At 44.0% G+C, this 21,461-nt stretch overlaps 1 protein-coding gene across 34 annotated transcripts in view; it reads right to left on the reverse strand.

The window, feature by feature from the left end:
• LOC126203013 (UDP-glycosyltransferase UGT5-like) overlaps positions 1–21,461 on the reverse strand; it is a 972,471-nt gene that overhangs the window by 918,625 nt on the left and 32,385 nt on the right. For 30 of the 34 annotated variants that reach the window (XM_049937220.1, XM_049937221.1, XM_049937216.1 and 27 more), the window contains exon 2: positions 6,985–7,234. In XM_049937220.1, the coding sequence (XP_049793177.1) occupies positions 6,985–7,234 (250 nt within the window). The remainder of the gene's footprint in view (positions 1–6,984; positions 7,235–21,461) is intronic. The other 4 variants (XM_049937217.1, XM_049937222.1, XM_049937251.1 and 1 more) reach the window with 1 other exon arrangement.

Below are 21,461 nucleotides of genomic sequence, written 5' to 3' on the forward strand. Positions count from 1 at the left end.
AGACATTAATCATGGCTGTTTCGAGACAGCACCTTGCCAGTGTATGCCACTGGCCCTTGGTCCAGACATTAGTCACGGCTGTTTCGAGACAGCACCTTGCCAATGTATGCCACTGGCCCTTGGTCCAGACACTAGTCACGGCTGTTTCGAGACAGCACCTTGCCAATGTATGCCACTGGCCCTTGGTCCAGACATCAATCATGGCTGTTTCGAGACAGCACCTTGCCAGTGTATGCCACTGGCCCTTGGTCCAGACATTAGTCACGGCTGTTTCGAGACAGCACCTTGCCAATGTATGCCACTGGCCCTTGGTCCAGACACTAGTCACGGCTGTTTCGAGACAGCACCTTGCCAATGTATGCCACTGGCCCTTGGTCCAGACATTAGTCACGGCTGTTTCGAGACAGCACCTTGCCAATGTATGCCACTGGCCCTTGGTCCAGACATTAATCACGGCTGTTTCGAGACAGCACCTTCCCAATGTATGCCACTGGCCCTTGGTCCAGACACCAGTCATGGCTGTTTCGAGACAGCACCTTGCCAATGTATGCCACTGGCCCTTGGTCCAGACACCAGTCATGGCTGTTTCGAGACAGCACCTTGCCAATGTATGCCACCGGCGTTGTGGCTGTTTAATAAAAAAGATAGATCAGTCAGAATAGTACTCCATGATACAAAAATGAATAAAATAGTCATTAGGGTAACTGAAGAACCAGAAAACACGAGCGAGTTGATTCAGCATTTCAATAAAGTTAGATTAATGTCAAGTTTGGGTCACACAGCTGTGTTCTGGCAAGTATTGTTGGCAGAGGAGAGCAGAAGATATACTGCTTTCCATCTGAAGGTAAGCCATACCTACGCAAGGTAGCACTTTCTTCTATGCGTACCTTTGCTGTGCACGTAAGGACATTAAGTTTAGTGCTTGGCGGCGGCGGTGGTGGTGGTGGTGGTGGTGGTGGTGGTGGTAAGTTCCTATGGGACCAAACTGCTGAGGTCATCGGTCCCTACGCTTACACACTACTTAATCTAGCTTAAACTAACTTACGGTAAGGACAACACACACCCATGCCCGAGGGAGGACTCGAACCTCCGATGGGGGGAGCCGCGCGAACCGTGACAAGGAGCCTAAGACCGTGCGGCTACCCCGCGCGGCTTGTGCTTGGCAGCGAACTAATGAAGAGTCTCACTGTTCACATCAATGACATTCTGGCAGAAGCACTGTAGTTAATTAAAGGATGTGTTCACAGCTTTGGGTGAAGGGAGGGATGAACCTTTAACCAAACAAATGCAAATTTATGAAATCTAACTTGAAGTTAGTGGGCCATGTACTGTCATCAGAAGGAATTATGCTTAATGAAGATAAAATAAAAGCGACAGTAGAGTGTACAAAACATAAAAATAGGAAGCAGTGACAGTCCTTTGTGGGAATGTGGCGCTGCTATAGGAAGTTTCTGAGTGACCAAAGTTTAAATGTAGGTAACGTGCCATGGCTTTTAAAGGAAAATTTCTCCTGTTTTTGGACAGCTGAAGGTGATAGAAACTCTACAACCATAAAAAACACCTTACTTAAAAGCAAATTGCAGTATTATCTGCGTATGTCTCTAGCTTTCTATCTCACAAGTGAATCCTTAGTTTTTCGGGTTAGTACTGTCTAAACACACAAGAGCTTACAGTATCTCCGAGGAGGAAGTCTCGGCTTAGTGAAATTTCATATACAAAGTAGATACCTGGAAGGGTATGAAAGTATCTTAATGACTGATCATAAAGCTTTAAGGTGTCTGCAGGACTACATGTTGCCAGATGGTAAAGTCTTACAGTGGGCCTTGTTCCTGGAGCCGTTCCAGTATACAACAGAATACATCAAAATTGCTGGTAGTGTGTTAGCTGATGCACTCTCTCAGTGCGCAGTGAGAAGTATGTTGATGGGAATTACAGAAAGATTTAGCTTAGACTGATGCATATGAATGATGATGAGGGTAAGACGATTTAAAACCTTTGCAAAGACACCTGGCGAGGAATGACTGCTAGTCAGACTCACGCACGGTGCATGCAGTATCAGCGAGTGTGCTCTCCGTGTGTAGAATGGTGAAGGCACGCGGTCTGTCCGAGTTTCACCGATGGCAGATTGTGATGGCCCGGAGGCTCGGAACGAGCATTTCGCAGACTGCACGACTTGTCGGGTGTTCGAGGTGTGCTGTGGTGAGTGTCTTCAACACGTGGTAAACCAAGGTGGAAACACGTCCAGACGTCGTGGAACTGGACAGCCACCGTTCATTACAGATGCCGGAATTCGTGGGCTGGGAAGGCTGGTGAAACAGAGCAGGTGGCGAACTGTGGCGGAGCTAACGTCAGACTTTACTGCTGGGCAGAGTGCAAGTGTGTCTGAACACACAGTGCGCCGAACGCTGCGAACGATGGACCTCTGCGTTTGATGACCCACGGATGTGACGATGTTAACACCACGACACCGGCAACTGTGGCTGAAGTGGGAACGAGATCATCGGCACAGGACGTTGGCGCAGTGGCAGAGGCGCCGCATGGTCTGATGAATCCCGATACCTTCATCATCATGCCCATGGGAGGGCGCGAATCCATCGTCTTCCGGGGGAACAGTCGCGCAGTACAGTGACAAGCTGGCGGCGGATCCGTTATGCTCTCGCGAACATTTACACGCGCATCCATGGGTCCAGCGGGGCTCGTGCGCAGCAGCCAAGATGTGTCGTACACTGGTTGCATACCACGTACACCCCTTCATGGCGATCATGTTTCCCGAAGGCAGCGGCATTTTCCAACAAGATAACGCGCCGTGTCACAAGGCGAGGAGTGTGATGGTGTGGTTCGAGGAACACAGTGGCGAGTTGCAATTGATATGGTGCCCCCCCCCCCCTCCCCAACACGCCAGATATGAACCTGATTCAAGACATCTGGGATGTGATTGAGCGTGGCGTCAGAGCTCACCACCTCGCTCCCCGGAATTTACGGGAATCAGGAGACATGTGTGTGCAGATGTGGCGCCAACTCCCTTCAGCGACCTACCAAGGCCTCACTGCTTTTATGCCACGTTGCGTCGCCGCTGTTATCCCTGGCAAAGGTGGACGTACTGGCTGTTGGGTAGGTGGTCATCATGTCGCGGCTGATCCGTGTAAATAAGGTATTCCAGAGTCGCTATAGATATATTGCTGCCATACACTACTGGTCATTAAAATTGCTACACCACGAAGATGACGTTCTACAGACGCGAAATTTAACCGACAGGAAGAAGATGCTGAGATATGCAAGTGATTAGCTTTTCAGAGCATTCACACAAGGTTGCCGCCGGTGGCGACTCCTACAACGTGCTGACATGAGGGAAGTTTCCGACCGATTTCTCACACACAAACAGCACTTGACCGGCGTTGCCTGGTGAAACGTTGTTGTGATGCCTCGAGTAGAGAGGAGAAATGCGTACCATCACGTTTCCGACGTTGATAGAGGTCGGATTGTAGCCTATCGCGATTGCGGTTTATGGTATCGTATCGCGATGGTCGAGATCCAATTGTTAGCAGAATATGGAATCGGTAGGTTCAGGAGCGTAATACGGAACGCCGTGCTGGATCCCAACGGCCTCGTATCACTAGCAGTGGAGATGACAGGCATCTTATCCGCATGGCCGTAACGGATCGTGCAGCCACGTCTCGATCCCTGGCTCAACAGATGGGGACGTTTGCAAGACAACAACCATCTGCACGAACAGTTCGACGACGTTTACAGCAGCAGGCGCTATCAGCTCGGAGACCATGGCTGCGGTTACCCTTGACGCTGCATGACAGACAGGAGCGGCTGCGATGGTGTACTGGGTGCACGAATGGCAAAACGACATTTTTTCGGATGAATCCAGGTTCTGTTTACACCATCATGACGGTCGCATCCGTATTTGGCGACATCGCGGTGAACGCACATTGGAAGCGTGTATTCGTCATCGCCATACTGGCGTATCACCCGGCGTGATGGTATGGGGTGCCAATGGTTACACGTCTCGGTCACCTCTTGTTCGCACTGACGGCACTTTGAACAGTGGACGTTACATTTAAGATGTGTTACGACCCGTGGCTCTACCCATCATTCGATCCCTGCGAAACTCTACATTTCAGCAGGATAATACACGACCGCATGTTGCAGGTCCTGTACGGGCCTTTCTGGATACAGAAAATGTTCGACTGCTGCCCTGGCCAGCACATTCACCAGATCTCTCACCAATTGAAAACGTCTGGTCAATGGTGGCCGAGCAACTGGCTCGCCACAATACGCCAGTCACTACTCTTGATGAACTGTGGTATCGTGTTTAAACTGCATGGGGAGCTGTCCCTGTACACGCCATCCAAGCGCTGTTTGACTCAATGCCCAGGCGTATCAAGGCCGTTATTACGGTCAGAGATGGTTGTTCTGGGTACTGACATCTCAGGATCTATGCACCCATATTGCGTGAAAATGTAATCACATGTCAGTTCTACTATAATATATTTGCCCAGTGAATACCCGTTTATCATGTGCATTTCTTATTGGTGTAGCAATTCTAGAGGCCAATAGTGTATATATCTGATGAACGGAGTTCGGATTTATTCAGTACCAGCTGACTCATCACTGTCCCTCTGTAGTTACGGACGATGTCTTCTGGACCTGGATGAATACTAGCAGTACTTACATTGTATCAGAAACACATTAAAAGGGTCTCTGAATCGATGCCGCAGCGGGTAGTTCTTGCATTCTTTACAAAGCAGTGAGTTCGTCTGACTTTTTTGTGTTGGTTCACAAGTTTGTTCGCTTACTTATACCTCAACTGTCCGCATCGGTAACTGAATGTTTAGCGTGGCAGAATGACGTGCAAGGCAAGGGGCCCGGGTTCGATTCCCGTGCAGGTTGCAGATTTTGTACACTCGCGGTCTGGGCATTGCGTTGTCTCCATCATCATTTCATTCTCATCGGCACGCAAGTCTCCGAAGCGGCTTCAACTGAGAAAACTTGCGTCCGGCGGCCAGTCTAGCCGACGCGAGGAACTAGCCAAGCGCACATTTCATTTCACCACAAGTTAAGTCATCTGTGGTAACAGTTTCATTGAGACACAAACGAGTTACTAACGACATTGCAAGCCAGGATTACTTCGACAGCTAAAGGCACGTACTTCCGAGGCTTTGGTATTAAAATACCAAAGCAAAATGACGAGCTTGTGGAAAAAGCAGTTTGACTTTGTAACGCCAGACATGCATATCCTCCTATTTCCATCTATTGTAGTATAAATTTTTTTCGTTGTTTTGTTAGCTGAAGATATGACATTTCTGTGTTTTTATATATTGTAATTGTTTTACTATATATATATATATATATATATATATATATATATATATATATATATATATATATATATCTGCATTTATGACGATGTATAATTGGTTTGTATTGTAAATATTATTTGTATTTTTACACTGGGTCTTGCCTAGGGAAAACTATGCTATCGAACGATTACATCGATAGGTCGTGTGGAGAACCAAAGTGTTTAGTATCTTTGGTAGTGTTGGCTCTGCCGCGTGGAGCGCGGGCAGATCACAGTCTGGCTGGAGTAGGGCGGTGGAGCAGGTGTGTTGTGTGACGCTTCCGCACGTTGCCGCGCTTTAGGGGTTTGGGAGCATGTAATTGCGCTCGACTTGCTGTGATAGTTTCTGATGCGGTGTCGCGGACGGGAAGCATTAGCTGGCGCACATCAAGAGCCCGTTTCGCCTGGTGACCGTGTCGAGAAGGAGGCGCGCCAACAACCAGCTTCTGCAACAGCGACGGCCGACAGTGAGTGACTGTCGCCGCCTCCTCGATCGATGACTTCAAACCTTCACTCAACCAACAAGGAAGACTGGAAGCACGTAAAGTTTTAGAACTGTATGGCAGACCAAACTGTTCAATTTGTCTCACAAAATTACAGCAATGTAGAACGAACCTTTGTTGCTCATTGTCCCAATTGCATTACCAAGCAGGGTCCCTTCCTTTTCCGGAATGAACCCGAGTGTCGTTGAAATTCAAACACCAGCATTAAAATAATATTATTCAATTTCAGTGCTTTAATTTCAAAGTTCAGTTAAAGTATTCATAGCTGCCTACAATATTTAGATTACACAAGCACAAATTACGAGTGCGAGTTTTGTTGCCATATTTTAGCTTACCTGTGACTGCAGCCCAGCTTGTTACGTACTAAATTTTACTATTGTTAATTGTTCAGAATCATTTAATTCAAGTTCAAAGTTAAATCTCTTATTTCTAAATTGCGTAGATTCAGGTTGCTTTTGAGATGATTGTTGAGGTAACTCAAGACTAACCTTATTTAATTTAATTTCGTAGTGCTTCAGAAGCAAAGTTCACTATTAATTTCAGTCACTAAATTAACTTTCAATTTTCCGGTTTTATTAATTCTTTTGCGAAATTAAGTCAGAGTGTAGCGAAATTTAATACTTCTGACAAACATTCAGTTTTCACGCAACACGTGTCAACCTTCAGTCGCCACGTTTTTAGTGCTAAATATATGTGCATTAACCTTTCTTTTTCAGTTATTATAGTAGTTGTCCATAGGACTGGCGACCGTAATTTTCCCCAAATCTCAAATATCTAATAAACGCTAGTTAATTGTTAACGTAACGACCGCACATTTACTTTCTTTATTAACTTCACCCTTTTTCCAAATTAATTTCCACCAATTTCATTTGCATTTTTCTTTTCACTTAGATGTAACCCTTTCCTCCCTCTTTACTGATGGATTAACTTCGGTGACGATTGCTTTTCCCAAATTTCCATTAGGTACACGCGGTTTAATTTTTCACTGTCATTAATGTCGATAAGTGAGGGGGAGGTTACAACTTCCACAGAGACGTAGATAGCCTGCCAGGCAAGAAATTGTTTCCTCTGGTAACAGGTGCCTCCTACAGGCTGGAAAACAAAGAAGTTTCTGACAACGTGTGAGACGCATACCGTCTTCGTTGATAGGGTTCGGTATGAGGATCTCGGTCCAGTTGCCCGTGGTGCCGCCCTGGCTGGAGGGGAACGTGGTGACAGCGGTGATGCGGTGGCCGCGCCTCTCCAGCGCCCTCAGGTACGTCTCCGCCAGCACCCACTGGCTGCGGCCCGCCGACTGGAAGAGGCCCAGCACCTCGGCCGCCTCCAGGGCTGGCACCAGCAACCCCGGCACCACAAACAGCGTCAGCAGCAGGCGCGCCCCCACCTGCAACCGCGGTGGACAGGAACGTACGTACAGTAAACGCAACTACCAAACCGAATGTGCCGCATGGAGCGGGACTCGGAAAATACGTAGCTAATTAGTTTAATGTGCTAAGCCAAAGGTCCATTTGTGTCATATATTTAACATCGTTGATGTATTTTTGTTATTCAGTTAAAAAAATTACTGAGTCTTGTAACACCTCCGTTTATTTATCCCGACCTGAACTGATCGAATAGCAGCCCATATAATTATTATTAATGTGACCGTGTACCTAATGGGGCTGGCAATCGGAATTGACTGCTACGGAAGTTGTTACTTTCCAGTTCGTCCTTCTCAAATGCTGTAATAATGAGATGTCTGGTAACAAGAAAAACACCAACACAGTTTCACTGATTACGAACATATATTCGTCTCAAAAACACAAAAAGGAGGAGACAGCCACTGCCTTCGTCATACATATCTAATTACGGCTAATCTCAGCACAGGCTTCTTCATTTTTGAATATCGTCACACGTTAATCCATCACTGCAATCCAACACAGCAATCCAACACTGCAATGCAGGGTGATGCCGGCGCGGTAGACGCGAAACCAAAATATCGGCACTAGATATGTCACTAATCACATTCATAACAATACTTCTTCACTTTCCCGGTATTATTCTAGCACAAAGGGGTTAAACTGCGGCGATGGCAACTCCCTTTGTCGATAAAGCCTTGCATTACAACAACTGGCTTCCGCACACCTCTACCCGCAACAAGGGACTGGATCAACTCCACACTCGCTCTCGCAAACGACACAATCGATTGTTCGCCATATCGACCTGTTCCGAGTGCAAATTTATAGTAAGGGCCTACGGACCCCCTACAGTCTGTATAGCTTCCTGAATATCGTCTTCATTCTTCTATCCACCTGCATGTAAGGACTAGAGATGGGTAGTTCGCGAACGAACGGGTGCAAAGGAACGGTTCACCAAGATGAACGACAGGACCGAGGAACGAATTCCAAGGAACGATCGGTTCATAGTTCACTTATGTCGCAGCTGTCTACTTATAGTTCCCGGAAACGAGGAATGATCGGTTCATAGTTCACTAGTTCACTTCGGTCGCGGCGGTCTACTTATAGTCCCCGGGAACGAGGAAGTTCACTAGTTCACTTCAGTCGCAGCGGTCTACTTATAGTTCCCGGGAACGAGGAACGATCGGTTCATGGTTCACTAGTTCGCTTCGGTCGCGGCGGTCTACTTATAGTGCCCGGGAACGAGTAACAATCGGTTCATAGTTCACTAGTTCACTTCGGTCGCAGCGGTCTACTTATAGTTCTCGGGAACGAGGAACGATCGGTTCATAGTTCACTAGTTCACTTCGGTCGCGGCGGTCTACTTATAGCTCTCGGGAACGAGGAATGATCAGTTCATAGTTCACTTCGGTCGCGGCAGTCTACTTATAGTTCCCGGGAACGAGGAATGATCGGTTCATAGTTCACTAGTTCACTTCGGTCACGGCAGTCTACTTATAGTTCCCGAGAACGAGGAACGATCAGTTCATAGTTCACTAGTTCACTTTGGTCATGGCGGTCTACTTATAGTTCCCGAGAACGAGGAATGATCGGTTCATAGTTCACTACTTCACTTCGGTCGCAGCGGTCAACTTATAGTTCTCGGGAACAAGGAACGATTGGTTCATAGTTCACTAGTTCACTTCGGTCGCAGCAGTCTACTTATAGTTCCTGAGAACGAGGAACGATCAGTTCATAGTTCACTAGTTCACTTCGGTCGCAGCGGTCTACTTATAGTTCCTGGGAACGAGGAATGATCGGTTCATAGTTCACTACTTCACTTCGGTCGCAGCGGTCAACTTATAGTTCCCGGGAACAAGGAACGATCGGTTCATAGTTCACTAGTTCACTTCGGTCGCAGCAGTCTACTTATAGTTCCCGAGAACGAGGAACAATCGGTTCATAGTTCACTAGTTCACTTCGGTCACGGCGGTCTACTTATAGTCCCCGGGAATGAGGAATGATCGGTTCATAGTTCACTAGTTCTTTTCGGTCGCGGCGGTCTACTTATAGTTCTCGGGAACGAGGAATGATCAGTTCATAGTTCACTTCGGTCGCGGCAGTCTACTTATAGTTCCCGGGAACGAGGAATGATCGGTTCATAGTTCACTACTTCACTTCGGTCGCAGCGGTCTACTTATAGTTCTCGGGAACGAGGAACGATCGGTTCATAGTTCACTAGTTCACTTCGGTCGCGTCGGTCTACTTATAGCTCCCGGGAACGAGGAATGATCAGTTCATAGTTCACTTCGGTCGCGGCAGTCTACTTATAGTTCCCGGGAACGAGGAATGATCGGTTCATAGTTCACTAGTTCACTTCGGTCACGGCGGTCTACTTATAGTTCCCGAGAACGAGGAACGATCAGTTCATAGTTCACTAGTTCACTTTGGTCATGGCGGTCTACTTATAGTTCCCGAGAACGAGGAACGATCAGTTCATAGTTCACTAGTTCACTTCGGTCGCAGCGGTCTACTTATAGTTCCCGGGAACGAGGAATGATCGGTTCATAGTTCACTACTTCACTTCGGTCGCAGCGGTCAACTTATAGTTCCCGGGAACAAGGAACGATCGGTTCATAGTTCACTAGTTCACTTCGGTCGCAGCAGTCTACTTATAGTTCCCGAGAACGAGGAACAATCGGTTCATAGTTCACTAGTTCACTTCGGTCACGGCGGTCGACTTATAGTTCCCGGGAATGAGGAACGATCGGTTCATAGTTCACTAGTTCTTTTCGGTCGCGGCGGTCACTTCGGCAGTTCTCGTTCCAGCCTCGGTCGCGTGCTCGTCTCAGTCTCGGTCTCCCTTGGCCGCACTCGTCGTTCTTCGCATGACCACCTGTCTCAGTTCCACTGCCGACTGCTCCTAGTTAGTTCAGTATCCACTTGTTCGTTTCGTTCACTGCGCTCGCCCGTTTTACATGTGTTCCAAACTGTTCTTGCACTTGGGTCTGGCTATTCAGCGTCCACGACCGGTAATCAAAAAGTATTTTATAGATACGTAAATTACATAAAAATTACGTTGTATGTAATAAGTACGTCTTTTCAGGTAACAAAAGGACATATCAGCTCACTTCATTGTATCGATGAACAGCAGAAGACATACTTATAACAAGGCAAGTTTTTTTGTTATTCATATGTTTTTTGGTTTCATCGACTTGATTTAGCAACTAACTTTCAATAATTTGCTTCATTTTTAGTGTAAGAAAATTCGTATAAAACGATTTTCGTGTATCTTTCATATACAAAACATTACATTTAGGAAGACTCTAATTATTCTTAAGTTTGGTTGTTTCCAAGTTGCATTACCTGCTAGTTTGGTTGGTTTGAAAAAAGAAAAGTGGGTTGTGGGTCATTTTGGCTCAGTAGGAAAAGCGGTGCCTCTCCATTTGAAAAGACATAGATTGCCATAAAATCGTATTTACTTATTATCTCAAAAACATTTGTTCAGAAGGAGGTTTCAAACCAAAAACTTTATTACTGCGAACTTAATTATTATTATTATTGCTGCATTAACTTTAATAATGCAACATAAAAACCTAATTTTTACTAAGCATGTGACGCAAGTATGATGAGAAAACCACATTTTATTTTATGCTTCCATAAAGTCTAGGTCGCCTACGAACTCAGAGACAACGTGAAGTATATATAGGGTGTAAACGATTATTGTTTACAACGTAGCATAGCTATGCAGTGTAAGTCGAAACGAAGAATTTTATACAAGACACTTGTGGTCTATTAAGTTGGGAAACAGCCACCAACAGGTTTACAAGTCTACATGTGCTATAGCCCATGAGCGTCGCGTGAGATTTTCATGTTCTTGTCTGTTAGTTGTATCTGCTCGTAACAAGCCTTAATTGGCGAGCAGTCTGTACTCGGGGCCGGTTTTCCGTGCGCCACCCTATATTGTTTCCCTGCGATCAGCCACACAACGCTACGGTTGGCAAAACGAGAGGTTCTGCAGAATCACAAAAATTACTTCTAAATGTATGTAAGAATTCTGTAATGAATAAAAACTCTATACTCCACGGGGGAGGCAAATGCCCCCTCTTGGTGCCCTCCATCCTTCAGTCACCTACACTACTAGTTTTCAGTTTTTCATGAGAACCATATACCAAGCACAAATGAACGGTGAACGAGTAAAAATGAACGGTTTCCAAAAAAGAACGATGAGCAGTGAACTAGTTCCCAAGGATGAACGAGTTTGCCCATCTGTAGTAAGGACACATCCTCTTGTTAGTGTCCGTTTGTTTGTAATTCATTCAAATCTACAGCTTCGACCCAATCTTGATGAAATTTTGCACACTTTATCTCCAGTACAGGAGAAGATCATTGTCAACATGAGATTTTGTAATCTGACTTGAAACATATATGTACTTAATGTGCAAAGGGGAGAGGTTGTCACCAATAGTCTCTAAAGGTCCTTGGCCGATTTACTTCAAGTTTCTACACGATCCTCTAATGAAGATTTGAACTGACGTAAGTTACATTTACTTTTAATATACACTATATATATGAAAAAGAAATGTAGCAACGCTTCACCAAACATCTCAAAAAATTCAATGTAGACGGTTGGGAAACTGCAATAGCTTTAAACTGAAGGTGATATTTGGAACACTGAGTGTCAACCTATTGCGACTAGTGAATACGTCTGCACCTGCGACGGTCATAAAAATCAGGTTCTAGACTTCTGGTTCTCACTTTTGCAAATACACACCATTTTTATACCAAAAGATTAGTAATAATAATTACATCAGAGATTATGCTTTTGTTCCTTTTTAAATTACAAAATAAAGTAATATATCTGTAATGCATAGTGAACCTAAAATGGAACTGTAAAATACGTACTTTTATCATTCTAATACATATAATTTTCTGAAAGAAATATTTTCACTCTTAAAATATGAGCATTTGCTTAATGAATAAATCTTTCACATACTTATTAATATTTTGTACAATAAAAATACATATCTACAGTTAGCAGGGGTGAAAGAATCGCTAATTACTTACAATTACATACTATATCCACAACCTGACTTAGGATTTGCGTGTCACCGGGGATTTTAAAAAAACAGCTGTGGAACACGGACTAAAATATCCTGTAGGGTATTAACAACAGCAAATCATCAATAAATTAGAGTTTGCAGTCATGTTTCTGTCAAATTCTCGCGTTTTCGTTCGTCCCACGTTCTATTGACGTGTGACGGTACTGTCTCCCACACGGATACTGGCACTGTAAGTTAATCTCGCGACAGGATTTACAGTCTTTTCACAATACACGTCGTTTGTTAGGCGTTTAATTCGTCATTGATTTACTTCACTGTTTCATCTGAATGTAGAAATTTGAGGTAAATCGGACAAGAACTTTAAAGTAACAGTAGGTGAATTTAATCATACTTGAAGTTCTTATCACATATCTTCCACCGTGCTCCTGCTGTAGTCACTGTGATGTATCCCGACTCTGAACAATTTTTCTTTCCGAAGAACTACGTACGTTCATTACCTTTCTATCACTTTTCTTCCTTTATTCTGAAAGGGATAGATTACAAACACAATATCACCAATACATGAATACGATAACAAAGAGTCGGCGTACACAAGGGCCAGCAGTGTAGCGCCAAAGTGGAGCGTGCGTACAGAAGCCCACATGCACCATTCTACGTGGAAGGCAGCAACATTAGCTTTAGAATTAGGCAGAGCGGAGTAGAAAGACCGATGCCTAGAAAACGAGTCCGTCGGAGAGTGTGCTTCAGCCGCAGAGGCGCTTTTGTTCAACCAGTGCACGTAACAGTGTCCCAAGCTGTGGTGGATGGGTGGGGCACCTCTCCACGTGACTACAGCACGTGGTTTCCACCGTCATGTCGGCGTAGCCGAAAGTGATAACTCACCTTCTTTTACAATGCTGGTTTGACGGTTGATCACTGATGTAGGTATGTGGATAATTTCTCCTCTCGTACGGACTGACGGCATACGCACCACTGCGTTATCCAGTAACAATACGACAGCTTCCAAATCTGCAGCCAACACCTATATCGATTGTTGCCAATCCCATAACTGATCAGCCAAATTGGAAGTACATTGTTGTTGTGGTCTTCAGTCCTGAGACTGGTTTGATGCAGCCCTCCATGCTACTCTATCCTGTGCAAGCTTCTTCATCTCCCTGTACCTACTGCAACCTACATCCTTCTGAATCTGCTTAGTGTATCCATCTCTTGGTCTCCCTCTACGATTTTTACCCTCCACGCTGCCCTCCAATACTAAATTGGTGATCCCTTGATGCCTCAGAATATGTCCTACCAACCGATCCCTTCTTCTAATCAAGTTGTGCCACAAACTTCTCTTCTCCCCAATCCTATTCAGTACTTCCTCATTAGTTATGTGATCTACCCAACTAATCTTAAGCATTCTTCTGTAGCACCACATTTCGAAAGCTTCTATTCTCTTCTTGTCCAAACTATTTATCGTCCATGTTTCACTTCCATAAATGGCTACACTCCACACAAGTACTTTCAGAAACGACTTCGTGACACTTAAATCTATACTCGATGTTAACATATTTCTCTTCTTCAGAAATGCTTTCCTTGCCATTGCCAGTCGGCATTTTATATCCTCTCTACTTCGACCATCATCAGTTATTTTGCTCCCCAGATATCAAAACTCCTTTACCACTTTAAGTGTCTCATTTCCTAATCTAATCCCCTCAGCATCACCCGATTTAATTTGACTACATTCCATTATCCTCGTTTTGCTTTTGTTGATGTTCATCTTATATCCTCCTTTCAAGACACTGTCCATTCCGTTCAACTGCTCTTCCAAGTCCTTTGCTGTCTCTGACAGAATTACAATGTCATCGGGGAGAGGCTACAACCCTGTCTCACTCCCTTCCCAACCACTGCTTCCCTTTCATGTCCCTCTACTCTTATAACTGCCATCTGGTTTCTGCACAAATTGTAAATAGCTTTTCGCTCCCTGTATTTTCCCCTGCCACCTTCAGAATTTGAAAGAGAGTATTCCAGTCAACATTGTCAAAAGCTTTCTCTAAGTCTACAAATGCTAGAAACGTAGGTTTGCCTTTCCTTAATCTAGCTTCTAAGATAAGGCGTAGGGTCAGTATTGCCTCACGTGTTCCAACATTTCTACGGAATCCAAACTGATCTTCCCCGAGGTTGGCTTCTACTAGTTTTTCCATTCGTCTGTAAAGAATTCGCGTTAGTATGTTGCAGCCGTGACTTATTAAACTGATAGTTCGGTAATTTTCACATCTGTCAACACCTGCTTTCTTTGGGATTGGAATTATTATATTCTTCTTGAAGTCTGAGGGTATTTCGCCTGTCTCATACATCTTGCTCACCAGATGGTAGAGTTTTGTCAGGACTGGCTCTCCCAAGGCTGTCAGTAGTTCTAATGGAATGTTGTCTACTCCCGGGGCCTTGTTTCAACTCAGGTCTTTTAGTGCTCTGTCAAGTACATTAAACTCTGTCAAGTACATTAGAGACAACAATTATTCCGATCCATAGGTACACTGAAAATCTGATTGACAGTGCACGTAATCTAGGTGCACAATGAAGCCAAACGCCAGACCACACGTTCGAGATAGAATCACTCTTATTTGCAAGATTACAATTAGTACTTATAATCTTCCAATGGATGCCTGATCAGTACTTAAAGAGGAAGTTTGCTTCGTGGGATGATTACCGTTCGTGTAGCTATCCTGCCACTTCCTGAGATTAGGTCCAATCCTTTCCCCCAGATAACATTATAAATAGGTCACATAACTCGAGAGGGCTTTATTGATGAGATGGATGCCACATTCATTCATGAGCATACTGTGTACCAGCGATTAATAGCACTGCAACTGCTGTGATCACAACTTCAGCTCGAGCCTACTTGACAGCTCATAATGACGTACGGCAACACATCTCTGTCAGATCGAAACACTTTATTCGACTTCTGCCGACCTAAGCCTTCATACCACAGCAGTCGAGGAAACAGACCACAGTACTGCTACTATCCCCTCACTATAAGAAAATCAAAACCTCGTAGCGTAAAACGACCTTCCGCCCACGATGATACTTTCACCTTATCAAAGACATTCAGGTCTTGACGTCTCCGTCGTTTCTCAATACCTCGCTCCTATATGTGACTGCAAAGTCTTGAACAACCTCATGGGGCCTAATCACTATTCGATGCTGATCACTGTAGCGGCAGACTCGCGTTCTCCGTCCAGATAGCTGGGTCAACCCAAAGGAACTTGGACAATACCGACGGGAACAGTATCAGACAAGAATAGAAATCGATGCGACCAGTTTCGCACCCTACCTCACTGGATGAAGTATAGGGTTGAAGACGCAGTTCTGTCAGCCTATTGCTTTAAGGTGGTCACCATTAAGCAAGTTTAGCCCGCAGTGCGTGTAGGGAATTTATCTGAAATACGACGCTTTGACTTCAGAGAACAAAGATGCTTGAACCATTACCAAAGCGACTCCAGAAAGTCGATGTTGGTCTCACTGACGGGCGATGCTAACATGGGGGACCTGTGGCGAAAAGTCGAGAGACTGAGAAACGAGAAATATACTTAAGAGAATCGGACATCTTCACCGGCTGGACGGAAGAACTGGTGGGCACAATCAACCCACTGATTTAGGTACAGTGTACTCAATATATATGACCCCTCACGCTATTTCGTTTGATTTCGGGGTGTGAGAGCGCTTTCGATGTATCCCCGATACAATGAGGAACCTCCTGCAGGTAAATAAGCAAACCTCTCATAACGCTTTCGGGATTGGCAACATTTGTTACCCTATTTTTCCCATCAGAGCCATTGCAACAAATGCTACTGTAACATGACATCCTGCTCTAGCATTTACTACTCCTCAGCAGTAGCTGTCAATACCAGCATATTTTTCGAATTTTGGAGAGGTCAATATTATTTCAACTGCTTTCTGGAAACTTTCACATAATTTTATACACAATATGTTTCATTTGAAGTTAAAATTTGTGAAAAGGAATTACTTTTCTTTTCGATGTTACAATCGATAAGTACTAGCTCTGAATGTACAGTTAAAATTATTTATTTTAGAAACATTTGCAACTCCGAATTATTTGGCACACTTAAAATTCCTGTTATTAATTACGCAATGTAGTACTGTTTGCTATGTTTATTTCTGGATTCATTTATGAAATAACAATCGAAATTAATAGAAACTCATTTGTCAAGAAAAAATTGTAACCCCTTGGAATATTGTTATTACCGCAGAGAGAAGTAGTAGTAAGCAGGCGTCTGATGTGATTGGACATGTTTCTGTATTTTGGGCGAACAATGTAATTTCAGTTTTGTTAATGTGAAAATTCAAAAGACTCTATGATATATTAAAATGTGACAAAATATATTTACCTAACAACAAAACTTCTGCAACAAAAAACTTTAAATTTATTTAGATCAATTCAGTTACGAAGACATAAAATGTTAGAATTTCGGCTTCAAGAAGCAGATCCCTAGACAAGAAGAACTGGAGCCAACTCTACACGAGAAGCTAAGTAAACTAGAAAGTTTATTGTAATCTTCGCTCCTCTCAAATTTTTCATAAAAGACTTTGCTTATTGCGGACGATAGCTGAAATAAGGAAGGGAGGGGGGGGGGGGGGAGATTACAGTAGGAGTCTTCAGTAAAATGTGCCCTAGCGAATCGCACTCAATGACGTGAGCCACCAAAATCAATGTAGAGCAAAGGAACTACTACAGTAAAGGCGTATGGTAAAGGACAATTCTACGGATTGTTAAAACATTACTGAAAATGAGGCTGGAATACATTTAGTTACTCCGGAACAACCATTCTGATTTTTGAAAAGTAAAGAGATCATATTGTAAGACGACCCTCCGCCCCCTCCCCTACTTGACAAAATTATTCTCGACGTATTGTGTTACTGCTCTCGTACAGGTCCCAGGATTTATTGGGGTTCGGAGGCTAGTGAACGGTCCTAACGATCAAGTGCTCTATGTAATCAAAAGTATCCGGACACCCCCAAAAACATACGTTTTTCATATTAGATGCATTGTGCTGCCACCTACTGCCAGGTACTCCATATCAACGACCTCAGTAGTCATTAGACATGGTGAGAGAGCACAATGGGGCGCTCCGCGGAACTCACGGACTTCGAAAGTGGTCAGGTGATTGGGTGTCACTTGTGTCATACGTCTGTACGCGAGATTTTCACCCTCCTAAACATCCCTAGGTTCGCTGTTTTCGATGTGATAGGGGAGTGGAAACGTGAAGGGACACGTACAGCACAAAACCGTACAGGCCGACCTCGTCTGTTGACTGACAGAGACCGCCGACAGTTGAAGAAGGTCGTAATATGTAATAGGGAGATATGTATCCATCCCATCACACAGAAATTCCAAACTGCATCAGGATCCACTGCAAGTACTATGACAGTGAAGCGGAAGGTGAGAAAACTTGGATTTCACGGTCGAGGGGTTGCTCATATGCCACACATCACGCCGGTAAATGTCAAACAACGCCTCGCTTGGTGTAAGGAGCGTAAACATTGGACGATTGAACAGTAGAAAAACGTTGTGTGGAGTGACAAATCACGGTACACAATGTGGCGATTCGATGGCAGGGTGTGGGTATGGCAAATACCCGGTGAACATCATCTGGCAGCGTGTGTAGTGCCAACAGTAAAATTCTGAGGCGCTGGTCTTATGGAGTGTTCGTGTTTTTCATGGAGGGGGCTTGCACCCCTTATTGTTTTGCGTGGCACTATCACAGCGCAAGCAAACATTGGTGTTTTAAGTACCTTCTTGCTTCCCATTGTTGAAGAACAATTCGTGGATAGTGACTGCATCTTTCAACACGACCGAGCACCTGTTCACAATGCACGGAGTTGTTAAGCGACAATAACATCGCTGTAATGGACTGGTCTGCACAGAGTCCCGACCTGAACACTATAGAATACTTTTAGGATTGTTTCGAACGCCGACTTCGTGCCAGGCCTCACCGATCGACATCGATACCTCTTCTCAGAGCAGCACTCCGTGAAAAATGGGTTACCATTCTTCAAAAAAATTTCCGGTACCGGATTGAACGTAAGCCTGCGAGAGTGGAAGCTATCATCAAGGCTAAGGGTGGGCCAACACCATACTGATTTCCAGCATTACCGATGGAGGACGCCACGAACTTGTAAGTCATTTTCAGCCAGGTGTCCGGATACTTTTGATCACAGGAGTCGGCCGTCCAACAGTGTGCTTTTCTCGCCTAGTAATTGCACCAGCTACCTATAATACGTGTATCAGGCAATCACCGATTACATGCACCAAGTTTGGCATATATTACAACAATTAATGAACAACTAAATACGTTAACTAAATTGAACTGAATTTCAGTGGAAACAAAATAACAAATAATGTAGTCAACGTTGTGGCGAAGTTAAGTTGAATGCTGCATACCGTTCACGCAAACAACGGATTTATATATGATAGCCTTAAGTAAATTTGTTAAATGCGTAGAGTTTTTCACATGCAGGTTAAAGAATTGAGATCGTTGCTGAGTGCAGTGAAGATTGGGTGAACAGTTGACGAGATTAGTCCGATCCCTCAGTTAGAGTAGCTGCCGTGAAAGCAGAACGAAAACCCTAGTTTCAGTCACGCGTCATTACTAAAGTTTATGTCCGCCTGCTTAGCTGGGTGGTAACGTGCTCGCCTCCCATGCAAATGGGCCTGGGTTCGATTCCCGGCCGGGTTGGAGATTTTCTTCGCTAGTGAATTAGGTGTTGTGTTGTTCTCATCATCATTTCATACTCATCACCGGAGCGCAAGTCGCTCAATTTGGCCCCGGATGTAATAAGACTTGCACTTGGCGGCCGAACTTCCCCGAATAGGGGCCTCCAGGCCAACGATCCGATACACTCATTTCCACTGAAGTTTATCGCTCATACTGCTTCTGTCTGCTAAAGTTCATCACAGAACAGGCCGACACTCGGAGAAAGTTGAGTCCTCCAGTCGCGAAAACAAACAACACTCGAAAGCAACGTGAGAATGTCTGAGTTCCCAGGCGCTGGTTAAAATTTCCGACACCCGCAAACTTTTAAAGTGCTGGAACGATGTAGCTGAATTTCCGGCCAGAGATAAAGCACAGCCCCTGTCAAAAGTTACTCAGACCCACCACCACCACCAGATACGACCTTGAGAAAACAATTGATCCTCGCGTAACCACGCCATGTTACACATATGTGGCCTTCTTACAAACTTACATCAAAAGACGATCGGACCATCACTTTCTGATCATACTTAACATTTGTTCATTCATATTATGCTAAATATTAATGAAAACATGATCTGGTGCCATCAAGCAAAACTGTTAAAATAAGCAAATGCTGGTGAATATTTTTATGTATGTAAGAGTGTCGTACCAATATATAGCGCAGTTTCATGTTCAACCACTTGGTATTCTTTTTTTATACAGCGTATACCTAATTTGATTTACAGATAATATAATTGGAAGCCCTTCACAATCAAACATCGTAATATTTAATTTGGAACAGAAATGTCTTGCATATCGAAAAACAAACATATTTAGAAAAAGGACAAGTCTTTAGATTAAAACACTAAAGTCATAATACGTGTAACTGTGCCGTACCTACTGTAAGTAGGCTGTTTAGGTTTTTTTTATTAGTAACGCCACCTCTGTATGAAAATCACTGGCTGTGCTGTGTGCAGTCTGTGGCTGCTTTTCATTGTTGTAATACTCGCCATTGTAGTGTTAGGCAGCTGGCTGTGAACAGCGCGTAGCGTTGGGCAGTTGGAGGTGAGCCGCCAGCAGTGGTGGATGTGGGGAGAGAGATGGCGGAGTTTTGTAATTTGTCATGATATCAAGGTAAATACATTGTTTGTTCTCTATTAATATCTTTCATTTGCTAACTATCCCTATCAGTAGTTAGTGCCTTCCATAGTTTGAATCTTTTATTTAGCTGGCAGTAGTGGCGCTTGCTGTATTGCAGTAGTGGGAGTAACCAAGATTTTTGTGAGGTAAGTGATTTCTGAAAAGTACAGGTTAATGTTAGTCAGGGCCATTCTCTTGTAGAGAATTTTGAAAGTCAGATTGCGTTGCGTTAACAAAATATTGTGTGTGGAAAGTCAGATTGCGTTGCGCTATAAATATTGTGTGTCAGGTTAAGCACAGTCTTGTAAAATTGTTCAAAAGGGGACGTTGCATATGTCGACCCTTAGCCGAGGATACCTCACTGGAATCTTCTGATTTTTTCCTTGTAGTTTGTGTAATTAGTGTAGATTTTGTTTATTGCTAGCGCGTAATTATAGAGAGAATTTCCTTTGTAGTTGTAGTTTTTCATTGTTGTACAGTAAAACAGTTGTGGCATGCATGTAGATTTTCAGCAAGTATTTCGCAGCTGCGCTTGCAATTAACTAGATATTATTTTCAGTGCTATGTTAATGTGTTTTCTTATTTTTGCTCTTCAAATTGTGTTTTTCTGTGTTGTCGTGTGAAATACTGTGACAATAATGGCGTGTGAAAAACGTAACACTAGGCTCCAAAGCAAACTGAGAAATAATAGTGACGACGAGCGTAGCTTGCCAGCACCACTGTGTAATGAATTAACAGATGTTCAAAGTAATAATTTGGTAGCTGTGCATAGGGAAATGGAGCGGGCTGCAAACAATGGTGTAGACAGCGAAACAATTAGAGAACAGGGAAGCATTATCGATCGATCGGTCGGCGACAGCTCGCCTCAGGAATCCGAAACGACAGGAAACAATCTCGCAAATGCTGTGAATTCAGGATTTGGGTCCTCACCGTTTTCTCAAATGAGTCAAGAGACATTTTCTGCTTGTCAAAATGTGAATGTTTCCGGTGCAAATTCACTGCCGAAAAGCACTGAGGAACATGTTCCAGACACCAGTGCATTGTTATTACAATTAATACAACAAATGGGACAAACACAACAAAAGCTTCAAAAGTTAGACACAACGCTCGAACAAAATCAGAAACAAATGGGACAAAATCTTCAAAAATTAGACACAATCGAACAAAATCAGAAACAAATGGAACAAAATCAGAGTCAAACACAGCAACAGCTTCAAAAGTTAGACTCATTGGAGCAAACTCTTGAACAAACACGTGAGGATTTAACTAATGAGTTACATCACATTGAATCGAAATGT

Source organism: Schistocerca nitens, chromosome 9 (genome assembly GCF_023898315.1).
Source record: "Schistocerca nitens isolate TAMUIC-IGC-003100 chromosome 9, iqSchNite1.1, whole genome shotgun sequence".
NCBI lineage: Eukaryota > Metazoa > Arthropoda > Insecta > Orthoptera > Acrididae > Schistocerca > Schistocerca nitens.